The 21,253-nt window shown below is 38.5% G+C and overlaps 1 protein-coding gene across 6 annotated transcripts in view; it reads right to left on the bottom strand.

Annotated features, from left to right (window-relative positions):
- The window catches only part of lama2 (laminin, alpha 2), a 231,551-nt gene that overhangs the window by 103,122 nt on the left and 107,176 nt on the right, over nucleotides 1–21,253 (bottom strand). For all 6 annotated transcript variants that reach the window (XM_026194235.1, XM_026194236.1, XM_026194237.1 and 3 more), the window contains exons 16-21: nucleotides 18,411–18,622; nucleotides 17,865–17,976; nucleotides 15,547–15,660; nucleotides 12,663–12,790; nucleotides 7,832–7,918; nucleotides 1,131–1,342 (exon numbers count right to left, since the gene is read on the bottom strand). In XM_026194235.1, the coding sequence (XP_026050020.1) occupies nucleotides 1,131–1,342; nucleotides 7,832–7,918; nucleotides 12,663–12,790; nucleotides 15,547–15,660; nucleotides 17,865–17,976; nucleotides 18,411–18,622 (865 nt within the window). The remainder of the gene's footprint in view (nucleotides 1–1,130; nucleotides 1,343–7,831; nucleotides 7,919–12,662; nucleotides 12,791–15,546; nucleotides 15,661–17,864; nucleotides 17,977–18,410; nucleotides 18,623–21,253) is intronic.

Here is a 21,253-nt window from a genome sequence, read left to right as displayed (position 1 = left end):
AAAAAACATCTTAAGGCCTTCTGTCAAAGACAACTAGGTCAATTCATGCAGTTGCTGGATGGTGGGAATTATGAGACTGTATCAGGAACAACCAGGTAACCAAATATCATGTTAGATGCCACAAGAAGAAGTGCCTTCGTCTGACTGTGTAATCAAAAAAACAACTGATAAAATGTCACCGTGCAGACATTTTTGTGTGCCTTGGCCACAAAAAGTTTGAAAACTACTGAAATACTACAGCGATATAAACTAACATACCTTCATGGTAAAAAGGAAGAACATTATCCTTCAGTTCTAAGGTTTTAGATATCAAATCAGATCTGATCCTTAGCAGCTATTAATATTATTTATTTAACAAAGGCTAAGATAAAATGCAGAAGAACTGCCTGATTCCATGGGACTTAAGAGGGTAAGTAGCAGCTGAGTACAGCTAGTCAAATGCATTTGATTAATTGATCATCAGCAAGTGTGACCACTGATATAAAAGCAGAGGTTTTGGCAGCTTGTTGGTGTGGAGCATTCAAGTGTGTGTTAACACAATGCCAAGGAGAAAAGAAATTATTTTAAAGAAGCAACTGTTGCTGCCCATAAATCTGAGAAGGGTTATGAAGCCATTTTCAAACCATTTGAAAGCTATCATTCGAAAGCGAGAAAGATTATTTACAAATGAAAAGATTCACAATAGTCTTCCTTGGAGTGGATGTACCAGCAAAATTAGCTCTAGATCAGAGAGTGAATGTTTGGTGCACAAATGATTAAAATCAAATGAGTAATTTCATTCATGAAACTGTCTGTATTTTATGTCCAAATTTAGAACTGCATCACAAAATAAGTACAAACAAATTATGAAGCTTTGGCCGTGTTAGAAAATTTAAAAATATCTTAACACCGAATACTACAACTAGTATACACCACCACCACCACAACTACTACTATTAATAATAATGATACTAATAACAAAATAAACATATCTATAATACTGATGTGAGTCCATCTGTACAACTGCTAAAGCCTGTCTGAAATTGGGCCATGCAACAAGCAAGAGACAAAGCTCAACAGAAGCTTTCATTTTTCCCATGACTGTATATCAGTTGTTTGATTTCTGTTTAAATTTTTGTCGTCTTACTTACGTTGGCAATCTTTTGCTATGATGGCGTCTCCATAATAACCTGCAGCGCAGCTGTCACAAGATTTGCCACCATAACCCTGGCGACACCGCAGACACCGGCCTGTATTTGGATCGCAGCTCCCAGGTATGGAAAGGTCCAGGTTGCCATTGCAATCACAAAGTCTGCAGGATCCCCCTGGTACAGTGGGCTGACCATAGTATCCATTGGAACATCTGAGAATCAGTGGAGATACCAAGAGATGGATAAATCAGTTTCACATCATCTTTAACCGATCAGCTTCCTGGGGGAGACGTAATAATAAGAGAATAAGGTGAAATATTTTGTACAATGCAGATAGAAGACATGCCAGTGAACCCACAAATATTTTTCTGCATCAAGGTTTTTGCAGATTTTTACTTGTAATCTGTCAAGTTTCTGACTCCTAGAGGTAGCATTAAAAAGCACCACTGAGGATGACTGGGCTGAAACTGACTGTAAAAACTGTCACATTTTCTACATACCAACTCTTATACCAGCAGCAGAAGTTGTCTAACTATAAAATTCGACATACAGGAGCTTTTAAAATGCCTCAACCCTGATTAACATCCAAGCTTTACCCTTTCGAGCTGCACCAACAAGATGCCATCCTGTTATTCTCCCTCTCTCTGTTACTGAAGGAGCAGGTATTGCACTAATATCTTTAAAATACAGTTTTGCTCTGCTTTTATATCCCAAATAACACTTGAAAATATGTTTTTCCCCCTCAGCTTTCAAGTTTGAAAGAAAATACACAGTGGGTCACCTTGTCTTCTATCTTTCTTTCGCATCTAACAACTACTGCGTATGAGTCAGCAGGTAAAAGCAGGTAAATATAAGTATTGTTTACTTCAGCTTCTAGCACCAGTATTATAAAACACTTTGAATACACAATTACTCATTAAAGCGCCAAACTATCACAGAAGCCAAAATCCAGTCTCTATCTACACAAGAACTAAAAATCATCAGCAAATGTCCACAGGAACTATGAGCACTGTTATATAATTTGTTTGACCAGTTAAACTGCTTAGATACCAGTCCAGCTGAATTATTCATATACGTACACTCCCATTACATAAATATAGACACCCAAAGAGCTACAGGGCAAACCCACAGAAATGAAAGGGCATAGAAATTAAAGTTTATAAAAGTAAACCCTTGAAGACATTTTTTTTAAAATGGAGATTTAATGGCTTTAGGCAGTGAACTTCAGGATGTTTACTGCAGGCTGCCCAGCTATTACTCAAATAAAAGCATTGCTGTCTGAACTACATTTATAAACTGGAAACAAAAAGTCAGACTACGAAAAAAAACCCTGCAATGTTCATTTCAAATGTATTTGTAACGTTAAAAACCAAAATCATAAACAACATATAACCTATTTTAACCTATTTTTTTCGTCCACCAGCCATAGTAAGGTTTATGCCACAGCTGTCCTAAATTAACAATAAATCATTTTTTATGCTTCCGCATTGGTGAATCCACCAGGGTGCGCTCTTTAAGGTCTTTAATCAAAATGATATATTAAATCCTAATTATTATTATCCGTGAATTTTCAAATTTGATATTTTACAAAAAAAAAAAAGTGGGGAAAGAATTAAAGCACTTTATTTTTTGATTAAGATGCTAAATTATAGTTTTTAACTTGCATTGTGGAAACATTATTCTTGATTTATTTTTCAAATTTGTGCTCAAATTTTGGTATAAAAACATCAGTTCAGTTCAGCAAATGTTTAGTTTGTGTTGTTTTGTTTTTATGACAGGTGGTCTTAAAAACCAAGTGATGTTTTTGTGATGGATTCTTTATTTTTTTTAAGCATCATTCATGGATACAAACATTCCAAAGGGTCGTTAGGACTCTTGATCAAGAACAAGTAAATGTGTTAACTGTCAAACCAGTTCAGGATTTCAATATTTTGCTTTTTCAATAACTTCATTCGATTAATAAAAAGGAAGATGGCCAAGGCCTGGGAAATATATTAACCTGAGAAAGCGGCGCTGTCACACGAGCTGCTGAAACCAAATAAGGCTGGCCAAAGCTGAGCTCAGGCTCTACAGGCTGAAAAGGGAATTGAGATGAAAGAGGAGAGGAAGAGGGACAGAGAAAAGTGAAAGGGAGGAGGGAGAGCGATCAGATGAGAGAAGAGAGGGAGATGGAGAGAGGGGAAAGGTCTTCACATTGAAAAGAGAATTGAATTTAGAGAGGGGGTGTGGGTGGGGGTGGAGGGTAGGAAAGGACAGAGTGAGGGAAAGAGTCAAGAGCAGCCAGCCATTATTACCACTGACCCTCCTTGGTACTCAATAGAACTGGTTTATTAGCTTTCCTTCCCACTCCGAGTGTGTGTGTGTATGTGCACATGTATGTTTCTGAAGCATGTCTGCACATCTTCCCAGTTTTACTGGCAGCATTTTTATTTCTTGAGTTGAGATGAGCTGTTTGTATTTAGTCTTATATGCGAGATGAATTCCGATGTTAGGGCTTCTATTCTAGTCATGCATACGTGTAGTTACTTGGGCCTCAAGAGGAAGTGAAGGTATTTATAGTGGCTAGTCTAGCGTGATTGAAGTTGATATTTTTGGAGGGGTTAAACACCTGGTCAAAATCATCAGAGTGTGGAGGAAATGTATGGCATAACTTGTAAAGAGAGATAGAGAAGGGCAGATGGGCTTGGATCGTAACAGTCGCGTTGTATTCTCAGAGTGATGAATGGAGAGTCGACAACAGGGGAATAAATGCTCAGTTTCTTCTTAATATAATCATTAATTATGTTCGTCTCCACTGTCAATAAAACTGTTAAAGGCTTTTTTTTAATCATTCCAACACAGGCTAAAACAGAACGACACTAAAACAATGCTCAAATTCACACCATCAACCAGTTTAGACTAATTTCCTCATAAAAGAACAAGCTGAAATCCTCAATCCTGAATTAACAATTAGCTATGTGAAAAACTATAGTGCTTTAACAGCACCTGGAAATCATTTTTGGAATCAGCTTTTTACTATAACGTTCAATGAAGTACAAAGTAAGCCATAAAACGTTGTCAGAGTACTTTTCGTAGTTCACAAAAAGCTTCTGATTAAACGCATTTCTTTGTGGTGTCATCCCCGGGTTGAAGAGGGCTGTTTCAAGTTTGATGATAATTGCGATGGTGCTGCTGCTGCTAACAGGCCACTGTCAATCAAATCCAATATACAGTAATTGTCTGAACTTTGCACTGAAAAGTTTCATTAAAACCAAAGCACCAATTAATCTGCTGCTATCTAGTAATGCTGAACTAATGCTCTGCCAACACTCATTTTAATACTACTAGCAACAATCCCATGTGAACTGACTATTCCACTCATTTACTCATTTAGTCACCTGCAGTCATGTGAGGAGTAGCTGAGACAAACTCCATAAACCGGCATAGAGACAAGGTATTTAAATACGTCAATTAAAATGCGTCAATTAAGTAACAGATACTTAATTCCTGGAGTCTTCATTTCTATTTTTGAATGTTACTTTGGAGCCTCCAGCAGCCTCCGTGTTACAGTTTCTACTTTTACTCACACGTACAGCGAAGCTTGACATATGATTACATTTGCACATCTCTTAACATTAACATCAATAAGTAGTATTACGACAACATTAACAATAACCCTCACTTTAATCCCTCTGCATTCTAGATGAGAGGGTGATCGATTAAAGTACATTATATCCATCATATCAGCTAGTTGGCAGCAAGCACCTAACATGACAAATGAAAGACCTTATCTGCAAGACCATTAACATACTGGCACACCCTAAATAGCACCCCGTGACTCAAAGTGTTTTAACCTACATTTGTTAAGCAGCTGCAATAAAGAGCTTTCAGCTATATTCTAAATGACTGTTTATGGACAGGAAATTGAAAAGCAGAATCACTTAGCAGTGAGTGGATAGTCTATTAGCATGGGCGGAATAGACCAGCTTATTTTGTTAAAGCCCATAATACAGACAAATTGGCGCATTACAATTAATTACCACAAACAACAACAAAAGCACTGTAGATAATGAAGTGTAATGGCAGGTAGTGCATAGCAGGTATCAATTAGACTAATAGAACAAGAAACACCAACTGCTGATTACCTACTTAATGCTGTCATTAGTAATAAAATATTTCCCATTACATCAGCTCCTGTGCGTTATGAGACTGTGCAGTGTGAGATCAAAACAACACATGCATGTGGATAGGAGAATGTATACACAGATGCCTTCTGTATATTCAGCTGCAGATCCATAAATTTACCGGCACACAGGCACAAAAGATAAACATGTACAGGCACACACAGACTCCCCAAAATTAAACACCATCTTCTAAATTCATTAAAAGCAGCAACAAGGAATGTTTACTATATTATGAGCTTTTTCCTACTTTAGGATTAATTAAAAACACAGACTGCACCATGTGGTCACTCATTAATACACGGACACAGAAGTAGATTGGAAAGGTGGAGGAGTCAAATTGTATTGGTTGGGCCACGTTCCAGCACGAGGCCATATTGCACAGTGGCTGGAAAGCAATGTGGTGCAGATGCTACTCTATGACAGAAAGAGCTGGCAATGAGTCAGTTTACTTTCCAGTGGCAAATGAGGTTTATAAAAAGACTCAAAGGCAGACAGAGAGATTCTGATGTGGAATGCATGGCATGCATACTATTCAGGACAGCGAACTGAGGCGCCGCATCCTCCAGCAGCAACAAATAGAAAAGCTCGGGTAACTGCAACTGCAGAATTTGTCATCATATTAGCCCAAATGTTTGAGACTGAGACTGTTTATAAATAACAGTGTAAATATGCCAATATTAAGTTGTTTTATTAATCTGTTACTCTCATTAAGAAAAACATATGAACATATCCTTGCATATCTGTAAAAGCTGTAAAAGCTGAAAATGTAAACACTAATCTATGCGGCATTAGAGACAGTGGTCAGTTGACTTCAATGGCAAACACCAGAAACTCAGTGGTTTACATCATGGTTGATACGTTCCCCTCAAACGAGCAGCCAAGATTCGACCTTTAAATTTGTTAACTGAATATTTGCTACTGTTACCAAGATGTGCACACTCTCATGGCACTCATGGCTTTTGTTTCCAAGGATGGGCCCAACCTTCCAGTGCCATTAGGGCTAGCTGGTTAAGCAGGGGCATTGTTACACACGGTCTGTCCTTCTGTCTATACCAACCTCTTGGGTCTGATGAATGTCGGGTGCCTGAACCTGGTGTTCAGTTCCTCCTACAGCACCAATTTTACTTCTAAAAAGTGACCCATTTGCCTGCTTCCCTTCCAAAACTGCCTCCAAGCCAGTGAACTGGCCTATTACCCATTTAAAGTTCGAGAATAAGAGGTTAAGAATGTTTCAGGCCCAAGACTGAATCATTTGCTTTACAAGATAGAACTATGAGATTTGAAGAGCAGTTCAGTAGTACAGTAGTTAGCACTGATGCCTCACAGCAAGAAGGTCCTATGTTTGAATCAAGCTGCCTACTGTGGACCTTCAGTGTGGTGTTTGCATATTCTCCTAATGCTTGCATGGGTTCTCCCTGGGCACCCATCTCTGGCTTCCTCCCACAGACTAAACACATGCATGAGTAAGGGTAATTGGCAATTCTAAATTTGCCATAGGTTATCTAATAAAAGAAGATGAATGAATGTGTTTGAGAAGTGCACTAGTTTGATTATAGAACATGATTACTACGAACACATTTTGAGCTTTAGACACCAATTTTTAAGAATGTAAGAAATCAGCACATGCCCAGGGCAAACACTTTTTATGATTAATGATGTTCTTTTGCTATGTGACGACAGTGCAAACAACTGAGTTTATTAAAGATTTATAAATTTATACAACAGAAAACAGCTTCTGGGTTGCCAGGCTGTGGTGTAAAAAAGAAGAAGAAAAAATACTTCCAAAAACTTGTCACTAAAGAAGCTCATAAAAGCTTACAAAAACAAAACATGAATCAGATCAGCACATCAAACATCCGGTAGGCCCCTTCCATCTAGCAAAAAGCAAGAACAAGGCTTTGTCTGAAGTTTATTAAATGCTTTTTCACATATATTTATATGAAAAACAAACATAATGAAGAGTACTCTTACAGCACATTAGAACTTTAGAATTTTAACTATGAGCAGTTTTATTTTAATACAAACCAAATGTACTGTATTTGAGTCAGCCTGGGTGGTGAAACGTCTATATTTACTCGGTGCATGTCATAACATGACAGTATAGCCTGAAGTTTCAACAAGCCTCACATCCAGAGAGAAATATTTTTCTCATTAGTTTTGCACTGGTGAGCCCATAGCTAATGGAACAAGAATGTCACTCAGCTAATAAAATAGATGGACAATGAGACAGAGTACTCAAGAAACAGTTAATGAGCAGTAGTTTCTCCATTTTCATTAAAAAACAAAATTAACAACTGACTATAAGTCTGGTTTACTTTCTAGTACTTAGAGTTGGATACATCTAATAGTGCCACTATTTGGTCATGAAACATACTTTGCTGGTTTGAATGCATTACACTAATAGATGTGTGTTTCTGACAGTGTCATTTAATTAAATAATAATGAACTTAGCTGGGCTAAGGTGAAAATTAGGCACATAGTTCAGGCAGAGTTGTGTCAGACCTTTCACCGTTTCTAAGCGCTTTGACTGTGTGTTACCTGTCGCATCGTGGTCCTGTGTAGCCAGGCCGACACTGATCACACAGCAGCTCTCCGTCTTGACTCAAGTGGCAGGTTGGACTGAAGCTACCATGGTTCCCAAGATGAAGTTGTTGCGATTGTTGTTGAAGTTTTTGATGAGTTTGGTAGCGTTGTCCCAGTGTGGCAAAAGGCAGGAAGAAGAAGAGAAGACAGAGGCGAGTTAAGGCCATTGTTTGCCTCCTCATATACACATTCACACCTGCTTCTCTGCTTTCTCTTCCCAGTCCCATTCGCACTTTGAATGACACATTCACTCACATACACATTTTAGTTTCCTCTCCGTTTTGCACACACACATGCACCAATCCTGACTACAAAAACCCTCTTCCACCCTACAAAGTGTAGCCTAACGAACCAAGGGAGAGGGGGAGAGAGAGAGATAGAAAGAGACAGCGACAAAGTAAAATGATAGTCTCTTTCCCTCTTTCTCTCACCCTCCCACTTCCAAAAACTATAGATAGTTCTGCTGGCTCGGGTTCCAGGCACCAGACTGACTCACTAGCTGACTGACTGGCTCATTAATTGTGTGCTGGCTCACTGAGTTACAAATAACATTTCATTGGCCAGAGTATGCGGACAACAAACACTGAAAAACACTTTCTGTATATTATAATGTAAATAATTCATAGCTGTATGAGAAGAGTTGTATAAAGTTGTAAACAGCCAAATTGCAGCTGTGCTCATTTTAATGCTTTATTGCTAAGTGTTTACTGATGTCACAGAGCAAGGAACCTGAGGAAGAAGCTATTTCGCGTCACACGAGTTGCCCCCTGGTGGTCATTAAAGTAATGCAGTTTTAAAGCGCCTTTAAGGATTGTGCTTTTATGTTTCTTATCCGGTTTTGCCGTGTGGATCATTAGGTGAAGGAGGCTGCTGCAGTTTAGAAGTGGTATTGCAAGGGCCAGGATGGGAAGGATGTCACTGGTCTGCAAATATATCTAGTAGGGCTGAACGATATATCGCATTTGCGATAATATCGCGACATGATCAAGTGCAATTTTCTAACCGCAAAGGCTGCGATTATACTCTGGACATGTCCAAATTCATGGGCTGCATCCTCCTGAGGCCGCATTTGTAGACCGATTACGTCACAGCGACGCGCCGAAGGCTGTCCAAATTACTACCATATCCCAGAATTCATAGCGCGGCCCAGCCAAACTCCAGTTTCCAACAATGGCGGCCGCTATTAAGTTTTAAAATTACTCATACTAATCTTTCTGGGTCACAAAATAAACTTTTAAAATATTTTCAGGCGAGAAAGTAGTTGTGTAAACATCGAATATCTGCTCGGTTTATCAAGATATCCCATATTTGCAAAAGTGCTTCGACGTTTTCAGAGGCGTCTGATACCCACCAGCTCGACAGCTAGCCGGGAGCTCGAGGGTTACTGATGCGGCCGAGAACGGCACAACTCCCGGCACATCATTTTCAGATCACCGCGGAGTTTCGCTGCTCGGGTTAAACGTAATATATAAGTCACTTAGACAACCCAAAAATGTTATTGTTGGGCTTTTTTCAGTGTTTTGTTTGTTCGTGAGTAAATCGGTTTGGCTGAGATTAAAGTTATTAGATTAGATAAAAGAAAACTTTATTAATCCCCCGGGTGGGTTCCTCCTTGGTTTTCACACAGCTGACTAAACGTCAAACAGAAAACTTATTAAACAGAAGTATGAGACAGTCGAGAATTTACGCCAGTGTCTGGTTATATTTTAGATAGCAAGAAGCAGACGGCCGAGTTTATTAAACTCCACCGAGACAGCGGTGACGCTAATCAGAAGGCTAGACCGTCCAATTTCACGCCTTTAAATTTTAAAGGCGTGTTTGTGTGTGTGTTTATACAATTGCTATTATGTTTGCACTTTATGTGTAATGTTACTGACTGCAGAGATCAGTAAGATGTGTGTATTTTTTATTTATTAGTTTTATTTATTTAATATTATTTTTTAATTGAATGACTGTCTAGTAGTTCACAGATGTCGAAAAACTGAGTGTGGTAAAGCCACTGATTTTTTTTATGTATATTTCTGCAATCTGCACATTGCACTGACTTTCATTTTAATGTTTACACCAGGGTTCCTTGTCAGCACTTTATGCTCAGATGTTTGTAAGCTAAAAATAAACTATTGTGTATGTTCAAATATACTGTTGTGATTGAAGAAGTTAAATAAAAATGTCAGTCATCAATTCATGCATCACCTCATGTCATCATAACAGAGGTCTGTCTTCCAGGAAAGAACAGTTTAAAATTAATGTAATATAGTATTGGCCATACTATATGATGTATTGCTTGTCTTTGTTTAATAATACAGAAGACAAAGACCTTAAAAAAATAATCGCATATCGCATCACAATCGCAATATTGGGGCAAAAAAATTGCAATTAGATTATTTTCCATAATCGTTCAGCCCTAATATCTAGCAAGGTAGTATCTGCAAAATTAACAAAATCATAAAAAACACATTTTACTAAAATAAATAATCTTTAAAGCTGATAAACTGATTAATACCAAGATTAAAATACAAATAATAATAAAAATAATAGGAAAAAAAGCAGGCCGTGTTATACTTTTTGGAAAAAGTTGGCACAATTTTAGGTCGTAATGGCGGTGAAAAATGCTTAGTTAAACAGACATATACAGTTTTATCTGCAGATTTTTAAGGCCTGCGTGGATACATAATTGACTATTAACTTCCATTCAACTATAGTGATTTTTTAAAAAAGGGGGAAAAAAAGACAAAAACGTGTCCTTGGCAGTTAGAGAATTAATCCCAGGCATAAATTAAAAAGAACAGCAATCAAAAACAAAGCAGTTTTTTTTTATTGATTTGATTAAAAACCCCAGTCTTCTCCCCTGTTGACACTAATCACTTCATCAGATGTTCATAAGAGCTCAGACATTACAGATAAGTGGAACAATCTAACTAGCTATTTTGGTAAAGATAAGGGACTGGATGGCTATTTTGAGGGGGGTGAAAGGCATGGCTTCTCAAAGCTATTATTATTGCCAGGGTGGTGTGGAGGCCTGAGGTATGAGAGAGTTGTGTCTTACTTTAGCGCTTAGGGTTTTGAATATGTCATGTCATGACTGCATGAGAATTCTCAGCTGCTGCTGCTGCCTGTGTTGTTTGTCCATGCAAGTCCCATAGAGCATCACACCCTGGTCATTTAGAAAATCTGCGGCTCAATAATATAATAATATAAAAATAAAATGTCTATATATATAACCTGCTCTGTCTGAAGTTGATCATTTCTTACATTTACTAAAAAATTAACTGCATAATTTATTTTACAATTTTTGCCTTTATAAGATTGGACTTTGCATGAGCGTCTCTCTACACCAATTCCAGTGATACTATTATTCATATATTGCTCTGAGGAAGACCCATTTTGCATTTGCAACTTAACCATGGACCTCAAATTCAGCTTCAGTATCATACTAACCCTCCTTTTATCTCAAGAACCTTCACAGGAGATGACGGCTGGCTCTGTGACTCAGAAACCAAAGAGGAGTTCTCAGTCAAAAAGTCTGAAGTGCACAAGTCTAAAGGTGGCACATCAAATCAGAAGCACGAGTAGGAGCACGCTCATTATTTTTTGACAGGGTTGTGCCCTGTGAATTTGTCCTCCATGATCAGGCTTTCAACAAGCAGTCTACCGACACATCCGGAGGGAGGGCACTCCGCTCAAATAGACCAAACTATGGCAAAAGTGTGCTAGAGTACAGCATGTTTTTTTTTGGCCACACCAACACACCTTCACTCACTGCTAGCAGCATTTCCCTTATTCGCCTATATAAAATTCAAGTTGAAATGTTGGCTTTTTGACACGCTAGAAGAGCGGACATTGCGTGCACTGCAGAGAGTGCCAGGATACAAAATTGGACTTCCAGGGAGAAACGTAATAATAACACTTGCTCTGAAGTGCACCAAAAATGTACCGGCTGGTAGTTTTGATTTTAATGACTCCACTTTGTGAAAACATCTTTGCAAAAAAAAACAAAAACCCAAAAACTCAAAACAACATAAAATACTATTAAATGATGTCATTTATGTACTATGTGCATGTTTCATGAATAAACCAAATCAGACGTGTGTAAATAAATTCTTATAAACGATGATTTTTCTAAACTTTATCAACACGTGTGGTCCCGGAGGGAGTTTAATTTAATAACCGCATGTAACCAAGCAATGTGCCTACCCCTAGACAACATATCAATGTGTATGTTTTTTTAATAGCTGTGGTTTAAAGGTCTTCATGTCTGGTAGTATTTTTGCATCTCTTTGGAAAACTGTTGTGTGGTGTAATCTGAGCATCTGTCATTCAAGTCTGTGATGTAGCCACAGCATGAGTAGCTTTCCATATGAGAGGAATATAATGCTAAAGGGTTTTCAATCCCTTAATGACTTGTGGGAGGTTTGCATTTTCTACTGTGTTAAGGCTCCTAGTAGAAATTATGTTGATTCTAACAGCGACAATGACATTTCCACCCACAGGGATAATGTTTCTCCACTTATATTTATGAGTCTACCTGTGGTGATGATATTTCCATTAATGTCATTACAATTATATTCCCGCCGAGAGTGATGAAGTCTCTAGTTGTGGCGATAACCTCTAAAGACCACACACACACACAAAAAAAAAAAAACATGGTGAGAGTGTCAGGAGGAGACGGGAGATTATTAAGAGAAATAGGGACCGCAGAGTCAGGTGGGTCAACAGTGATAGATTGAGGCATTTGATTAAATTGTGCTGCCCTGGCTGCATTAACCCCAGGGTCTTCAGAACCTACTTGTTGCTGGGAATATTGAGCGGGCAGGCACAGGGTTGACAGTCCGCAGGTGACCCACGGGTGGCGTTGCCATAGTAACCTGGCAGGCAGGTGTCACAGTAGGGGCCAGCGGTGTTGTGGGAGCAGTCCTGGGGGAGAAAAATAGGTTAAAGTTCATTTGAGTCAGGAGAGCAAGTCAATTTCTCTGAGGATGCAATTTCAAAGAAGAGTTTAAGCAGTTTGTGCAATGATAAAAATACCTCAACAACATTGTGCTATTGTTCTGTTGAGTCATTTAGGAAGGAAAAAACTCCAAATAAGACCTATTTTGTATTTTCAAGTAACAAGGAATTGTCTTGGAAACAAAAAACCTCTCAAGTATTTGTTTTAGTTTTTTTTTTTAGCTGCGTACATGTTATACACATCTGCAGACGAACTTTGCATAATTTCCAACAGTCAAAAATGCTAAAGACAGACAGGAAGAACAACGAACTGAACCTGTACCATACTGAGTCAAGCCATACATGTGCAGTTAATAGTAAAAGGGGATGATTTAAGTTGAGACTTGGAAGAAAAAGAAACTAGAAAGAAAGACGTTAGAACAGATCTGCTTTTTTTTTCATAATATTTTTTTTGTTTCTAAAAGTTAAAGGTTAGAAAGATAAAAACTAAACAGTTCACACCTTTGGAGCTTTTTGCCATTGTGGGGGTGGTTTGCATACAAAACTACACCAGAAAATCCTGGCAACACAAGCAACACCAGCAGAACCAGATTTTTGTAAAAAGGTGACCTCTGACCTTGACACACCTATGATATCAGTTTGAAAAGCCTAGGTGACGTTGCTCTCAGTTTATTGTGCTCACAAGATTTTCTGTAAAGTTGATCTCTGACCTTTACCTTGAGGTCAAGTTCACCGAGATTCAAATTCATCTGAAGATTTTAGTAGATGCAACTGTGATATGAATTTCAAAATCCTACGTCACCTGGTTCTCCAGTTATCACATTCACAACCTTGTCACGTGCCAAGCAGGGTGACAACAATATGAGGTCTAGGTAAATGAGGCAAGTAAGATGAAAACAACTGCAGACACACACATATAGCCGGGTAAATGATGACTAATTGGAAACAGGGATGAAGAACGCCACAGATGAGACTAATCAGGGCAGAGCATACAATCACAAGGAAAACTAACAAAGACAGGAAATAAAATCAACAACATAAACAGACAAAGAATTCCAAAATAAAACAGGAAATGGTTTAACAGAAACCCAACATCATAACAGTCAACCCAACAATATTTTACCTGCAAAATTGTGAAGGCTGCAAACAACATAGTTAAGGCCAGATTTAGTGGCAGTACAAAAAACTCTCTGAAATTAAAAATCGACAGTCCTCGACACCCTACGGTTTCTAATGGGAGGCTTCACCTTCATATATCAAAACACAGCGATGCTTCTTCTGTTGCATCTTTTTAATCTGAATTAAGAAGTTGCTTCCAGAGAGAAACTCAATATTAAAACCTGCACTTATGCTGTAAAACCTTCTACTTCCATTAGTGCTCTTTTGTAATTGTGGCATCACGACTTATTTAATAAGACTAAATTCTTCAACACTGAGAACGTAAAATAGAAAATCTGAAGATTTCAGTTTAAGAGTTTTTAAACCGTAAAATTATGCTGTATCTATAATAGACAGCTCTTTTATTGGCCAAAATCTTTGTTGTTTTCATATGTCCAGCTGAAGCGCCAGTGGTACTTTTGAGCTAGTCTGTGCATTTATATGTCACCTTATTCCAAATCATTTTTTTCTCAGCTCAAACATCCCAAATGGTGAATCACAATGTGACACATACACAGTGTGTTAACCTGTATAACCATGGCATCATTCAGTCATTCAACCCGAGCTGGAAATCAAATTCCTCAGAAAAGAGGTGTGTTTGTGTGCAGATCTGTCTGCCACTCACTGTGTATGAATATGTATACAGAGGTTGTTTATGTGCTGTGAGTGAGTTCACGTCAAATTGTCTTCCTCTGTGTGTGTGTGTGTGTGTGTGTGTGTGTGTGTGTGTGTGTGTGTGTGTGTGTGTGTGTGTGTGTCAGAGAAAAAGAAAGCGCCTCCCTGCCTGTCTGTCTGTCTTTTTCTGTGTGTTGGCCTCACCCTGACACATCCCAGCATCCTCCTCATCTATAATGAAACATAACATGGCAATACAAAACTCATAGATCGCTGTGTATGTGTGTGTTGTGTGTGTATTCTGGTGTGTGTATGTGCGATGGTAACTGACAGCTTAACCCTAAGGCAATGTGCAGACTGGGGTGGGTGCATGTGAGCAGATGCACATAAGAAGCCCAATCTGGAATGTTTATTCATTTCACACTGCAATTCCTGCCTTCACCACTAGATGGCAAATCCGGGGAGACTTCAACTAATAAGAAAAAAACTCTTTTGTATACATAAAAGTTCATTTATGTATTCCATATTAAGTTATGCATTTAGCTTCCGAGTGTCTTTCATTTCAAAACTCTCACACTCAGCTAACTCAACCAATTTTGGAAGATTTTCTGCAATTCCTCAATTAATTGGACACATTTTAAACAAAAACACTGAAAAGATATGAATACATGTAATCCACGGCTTCCAAATAAACAATTCAACTCCCTTAATTACTGATTAAAAAAAGAATGCGGTTAATGAAAGAAATGAGACTTTTCAAAACAAACAAATAAAGAAAATTGAACTCATTACTCATTACTCTTTATTACATTTTAATGATGATAAATAGGGTTAGATCTTTGAGTATTAATTTACACATAAAACAAACACATAAAAGCAATAGTAATAAATAATAAATACAAATGAAAAAGAAACAGGTGACATAATTCACCCACTACTAAGCTACTTACCAAGCAATGCCCCGTGACTTCATGGCATTGTGTTGTGTGTCCATGGCAGTGACAAGGTTCACACACCCCGTTATACAGATTCCCGTTTACCCTCCGAAAACCAAGCGCACACGCCTGAAACACACAAGATCACAAAGTTAGAAAATACAGAAAGCCAGACGGAGTGTCTTTCTTCAAGCTGCTGTAGCGTAGAGTAATTACATGGTGATCCTCTAATTAGCACCTCAAGTGTGTGTGTGTTTCTGAGTGCAACACTTGGAATATTTTTCGTGTGCGCTTGTGTGTGACTTTCAAAAGCATGATGCTGTCAGCTAAAACAACAGCGCATCAGCTGCATTCTGAGACTAAACGGTAATTTCGTGTTATTGTTTACAGTTTTCTTTGAATAAAGCAATTCAAATCTCCATGAGACAAATTTAGGAATCACAATACAATTTGAATAAAATTATGTTCTGAGATATGTTTGGATGTTTTAGACTAGTTAAACAGTCCCCAGATAATATAAGCTGATCCACAACATTTCCAACCATCTGTCTGAGGAGCCTGGAAAGAAATGGAGAGGACTTCTTTAGGTTTCGTGGAGATGTTTCACCTCTCATCCAAGAGGATTCTTGAGTTCTAAAGAAAGTTCCAGGTATTTAAACCAAGTCTTCACGGGACTTAAAAAAGTCACTTTCTTTCTGAGCTCATTCCAGCTACCATGATCTGGATAACTAAAAGCTACACAGACAAACATCTTTTCACTTTGAGTAAAAATCCCATCTGGAATATGTGCGTGGACATAAGGTGTTATCATGAATAAGGACACTTCTTTTTGATGTATTTATGAAAAACGAATGCACTAAAATTCCACCTGAAGTGCAGTCAAGTATTACCAAGCATAACATACAGTATATCAAGGAATCAGTACACTAAATGCCTGTAACACAAAACTGTGCACAAACATTTACAGAAAGAGACTGTTGTTTGTATGTATGGGTGTCTAAGCCTTCAGTTGATGACCATTTAAGGAAATGCATCCTGAGTTAACGTCAATATAGCAGGATACAAATTGAAGGCTCTACTTGTGGCTCACAGGGATTACTTGTACATGTGTTAGCATTAGCCACATTTAAAAGTACACATGTGATGTTCTAACATAGAAATACACACCAACATCATTAAGTGACTGCGTACATTTCAGTGTGGGCTTACAATCTTTTGAATAGGTACTCTTTTTTTTTTCAAGAATCCTTTCTTGCACTGGAAATTTTTCTAATCAATGTTTCTTTGTGTTTGAATGATTTTTTTTGTTTATTTGTGCTTGTTTGCAGTGCAGTGGTTAGACCTGCCATCTTACAGCTACAGCCTCCACAGCCTTTCTGTGTGGAGTTTCCATGTACTCCCAGTGGATGCATGGGTTCACTCCACAGCGCTACAGTCCAAAGATATGCAGTTACGCCACACAAAACTGAACCACATCTTTTCATCAATGCCCTTTCAGTGCAACAAATGTTGCTCCGCTGAGGCGATGCTCACACGTCTTATTCGGTTCTGCATGAACTCAAGACTATAAAATATTTTCCCCACAACTAGAAAAAAAAAAACTAAACTGTCATTCATAAGTTAAAATGATCTAAAAAAGTTAGGTCTTAGCAATTCAAACGTCTGAGAAAACAACGTATTGTTATTATTGAAATTTGAAAGTTGAAATTTCAAAATAATAACCCCAAATTTTGACTTATGGCTAGCAAAAAAGTGTTTGTCAAAGAATGTGTGTTTTCACAAGAGACAAGCTTCCAGGTTTTCAGCAACGCTCTCCAGAGAAATTAAAGGTAACCACAACTTTCTTCATGTTCTGCTGAAAGCTTCAGACTTCCACCTAATGTCCAGACGGCTCTGTATCCAGTAACTGGGGTTGATTCTTGTAGACTTGTAAGTCTACCTATCCACCTTTTGCACATTGGATTGGATGTTATTTTGTCATACAAATGGAATAATTAGCTATGTGTAATATACCTAATTCTATTCAGGATACATTTTGCAACAATACCATCTGAAGCAGAGATCTTTACTAATCTCTTGGCCCAATTGGATATTGAATTTAGTTAAATAGTTTTGGTTCTGTTCTTGTCATATTTGTTTTTAATCCCTTCTATAAGTTTTATTGTCTGGTAGCATCTTGTTTGTTCTATGTGCTTGTGTCTATATTGACTGTAGGTATAAATGTTAGTATGAACGGTTGTCTCTATGCATTAGTGCTACAGTATGTAACCAACCAGCCTTATGTGCCCATTGGATAAGCCGTTAACACAAATGGATGAATGGTGTGTATTTACCTCACAAGAAGTTCCACCATATCCATAAGGGCAAGAACACACTTCTACAGCTGATGCTCTCCTCTCTCCTATAGCAGCGGGATTTGCTACCTCCATAGAAAATGAGTGGAGTCTGCACACGGAGGGCACAGAAATACAAATATCAAGCAAAATCATACAGCATACTGGGAGTCTGTCCGCCTTCACAGTTAAACATACAGCTTGTGCGTAAACAGGGCAGTTTTGCTGATAAGTCTTTTAGAGGTTTTATGAGCCGAGTTCATTCTCTCAGGCAGATTTTACTCTCAGACGGCAATAAGCTTCACCTATAAAACCACCATCTTTATGTTTAGGTTGCACAAGGTTAAAGCCGTGATATTCACAGGCTATAAGAAGGAGATGCCTCAGAGTCTTGATTCTGAGCGAAAATTTTGTTTCCTACAGCTAAATGAGACTAAAAACTTCTGATTTTACAAGCTTAATTTTAATATAATGATTTATTTTACAGTGTATGATCAATACGTCATGATGGCACACTTCGAAATGTGTACATGTTTCCGTACCCACCTGTAAACAGCGCTGCGTTCTGTGCTGTAAGAGGCCCGCACCATCACACTCGTCACTTTTGCCAGCACAGACAAGAAATCTCTCCGACTAACTGGCTGTGCCGTCTCTGAAACCCGGAAGTTCTCTGGCAGGAGAACTATGTGACTGGTGCTGGATGAGGATGGGTAGACAGGCTCGCCAAACCTTTTGTAATTAATCTTCATCCCTCCTCCCTGGTAGAGCAAAAGAATTACAATTTGAACTTTTAATTTCATAAATGTAAAACATCGGCATTCCCTCTGTTGCTTTTATGACAGCACTGACATGTGCATTTATAACTTATCTAAAAAAAATGAGTGAGAGTGAAAGATGTGTCATTAGGTAATGAGCTCCAGTTTATATTGACATACTGAATGGACTAAATGCAAAGTAAATTGAGCCCAGGCCTGGTATCTGACTATCTCTTGTTGAGAACGGATCAATGGCATGTAGTGGCTAACACAGAGTGACAACTACTTATGGAGGGAGAGAGTGAGAGAGAGGGAGAGCTTACTATGCCAATAAACCATTAAATAAAAACTAATTGAATTGGGGGAGGTGGGGGAGTCATAAAGACGGTGAAACCAGCAGCACAGCCAAGAGATGCACAAAATCAGAGGATGACAGAGACAAAGAGGGAAAATGAAAGAGTCACCTCACTTTTATTTACCAATAAGAAAAAGAATTCAGTTAAAAAAATCCCTTAAAAAGACAAACATCATTATGTTGGTTCAATTCTTAATACTTTTTAATACAAACATTTCACTTCTTACTTTAAAAATTAGATCACAAAGGGAAAGTTTTATAAGGTTTTTCCTGAAACAAAATGAGAGGCGGCTCAAGACTGCGTTTCTGTGTTTACAGCATTCTTTTCTTTCTTTATTTACACACTTTAACTGTGCTAAAGTGGACTGATTGAGTGGGCATGGATCGAGAGGAAGGCACGGAAAGCAACAAAGCCACAGAGCCATACAAAGACAGAGAGATTATTATCTATTCAGATGCTGACTTCTTGCGAACAACACACAAGTTTCTTCTTGCACTTCACAAAAACAAGCAACAAAAAATATTACAACTCGATGCAGATATGCAGCGTAAACAGCAGGGCAGAAAAAGAGGGAACAAAACGAGACAAAGGCTGAAAGAGACAGTGAAGAGGGAGAGAGCTGGCTGACAGTGTGTAGGTGGTTCATTATTGTCATCATTTGGAGAGGCTTTTTGTTGACAACAAGACCGACACTTGTCCTCCTCTCCTTCTCCTCCCATCTCCTCCCAGTCTGTCGATCTCACTGACACATCTTTAAATAACACAAGCTCATTGGTCTGTGACTATCCGTCTCACAATTTTCCTTCTTCCTCATTCTTACTTTTGTTTATTTCCACGTTCCGTTCTTCACTGTTTGTTTCTTCTTTTCCTTTTTTCCTTTTCACTTCCTTTTGTGTTGTTTCACACCCACCATTCTTCCTTTCAATCTTCCACTACTTTTTCCTTTTTTTGTCAATTTCTTTCTTTCCCATCTTTTATTTCACTTTTCAGTCTGCCCTGCCTTTATTTGATTCAAAGTCTCTTTTACTTTTCATTCCCTCCTTTTATGGCTTTCTTTCCGTGCCCTTTCATCCATTCGATCCATTCTTTCTCACCTACCGTACACAGTACGCCGCTTTCTCTTTGCAGTCAGTATGTGAGACTTAGGTGCTTTCACATTTACTGCAGTTTATTTTAGATCGTTTCTGAAAGCCCTTCCAACTATTCTAATTAGAATTCCCACTTCTTCGAACACTAGCAAAGTAACTGGATCCTTTCTACAGCTCCAGCACAGAGGACACACATACACACCAACCTGTGCATTGTTTTGTGTGTACTCCATGCTCTCACACATACACAGACACAATGTTGTTTAGTGATATGAGAGATATAAACAGTTAACTAATAGTGTGGCTGCTTTGCTTATTGCTGCCATACATCATATTGCAACCTGCTCATTATACAGACATACAGGGAGAGAAGGGGCGAGAGAGTATATCTGCATTTTTTATTGCTAAGTTCAGCAGTTCTCCTCAGGCTGCAGCTGCTTGCGTGCGCGCGTGTGTGACTGTCTGTCTTTTCTTAACTGTTTGCAACTTCATTTAGTCCTCATGGTCGCAGAAAACAGCGGAAAAACAAGTACACAAAAACAGAAAAAGTCACACTTGAGTTACTCTGACACCAAAAATAATGTATTTGCTGAGTGCTGGGAGCAGTCCTTGTCAACCCCTTTAACTGAAATAGTCAGTTCAGTTGGATCTCATTCCTGGGCTCTACCGCATGGCTGTTCCTGAGGAGTCTCCCAAATGCACCAAGACAGTTTAATATAGGAATCAAAAAGTAAAACAAAAAAACGACACAATTTAAACCCATGCATATAGATTGCATGGATATGTTGTTTCAGGCTAGAGTCACATAGGCATCAAGAACACTTGGGGACTCCCGGAAACCACAGATCACTAGGAAAAAACGTGTATTCCCTTACTGGTCGCTGAGTGGCTGCTAGAGGTCCTTTATTTATTCTAAATAAAAAGTTCCACTTCTTCAAACATTGGCAGAAATTTCTGGCTGTTGTTGGGAAACCAATTGATAAAGCTCCAGTCATGCAGTTCCCCTAGCAACCACAGGCATTTGCAATCTCCAACCAGTTGGCAAGTGGTTGCTGGAGGTTGATGGCTGTTGCTATGTGAAATCAGTCTCAGCCCTTACTGTGGCTGTGGATTGAAAACCGCAACTTGAAATATTAAACTAAATAATGTATTAGAGTTCAAAGTCTTCAAAAGGTGCTGGTTGTAGCAGT

The sequence above is a fragment of the Astatotilapia calliptera genome, chromosome 15 (assembly GCF_900246225.1).
Source record: "Astatotilapia calliptera chromosome 15, fAstCal1.2, whole genome shotgun sequence".
In the NCBI taxonomy this organism is placed as follows: Eukaryota; Metazoa; Chordata; class Actinopteri; order Cichliformes; family Cichlidae; genus Astatotilapia; species Astatotilapia calliptera.
This window is presented reverse-complemented; position numbering and strand designations above follow the sequence as displayed.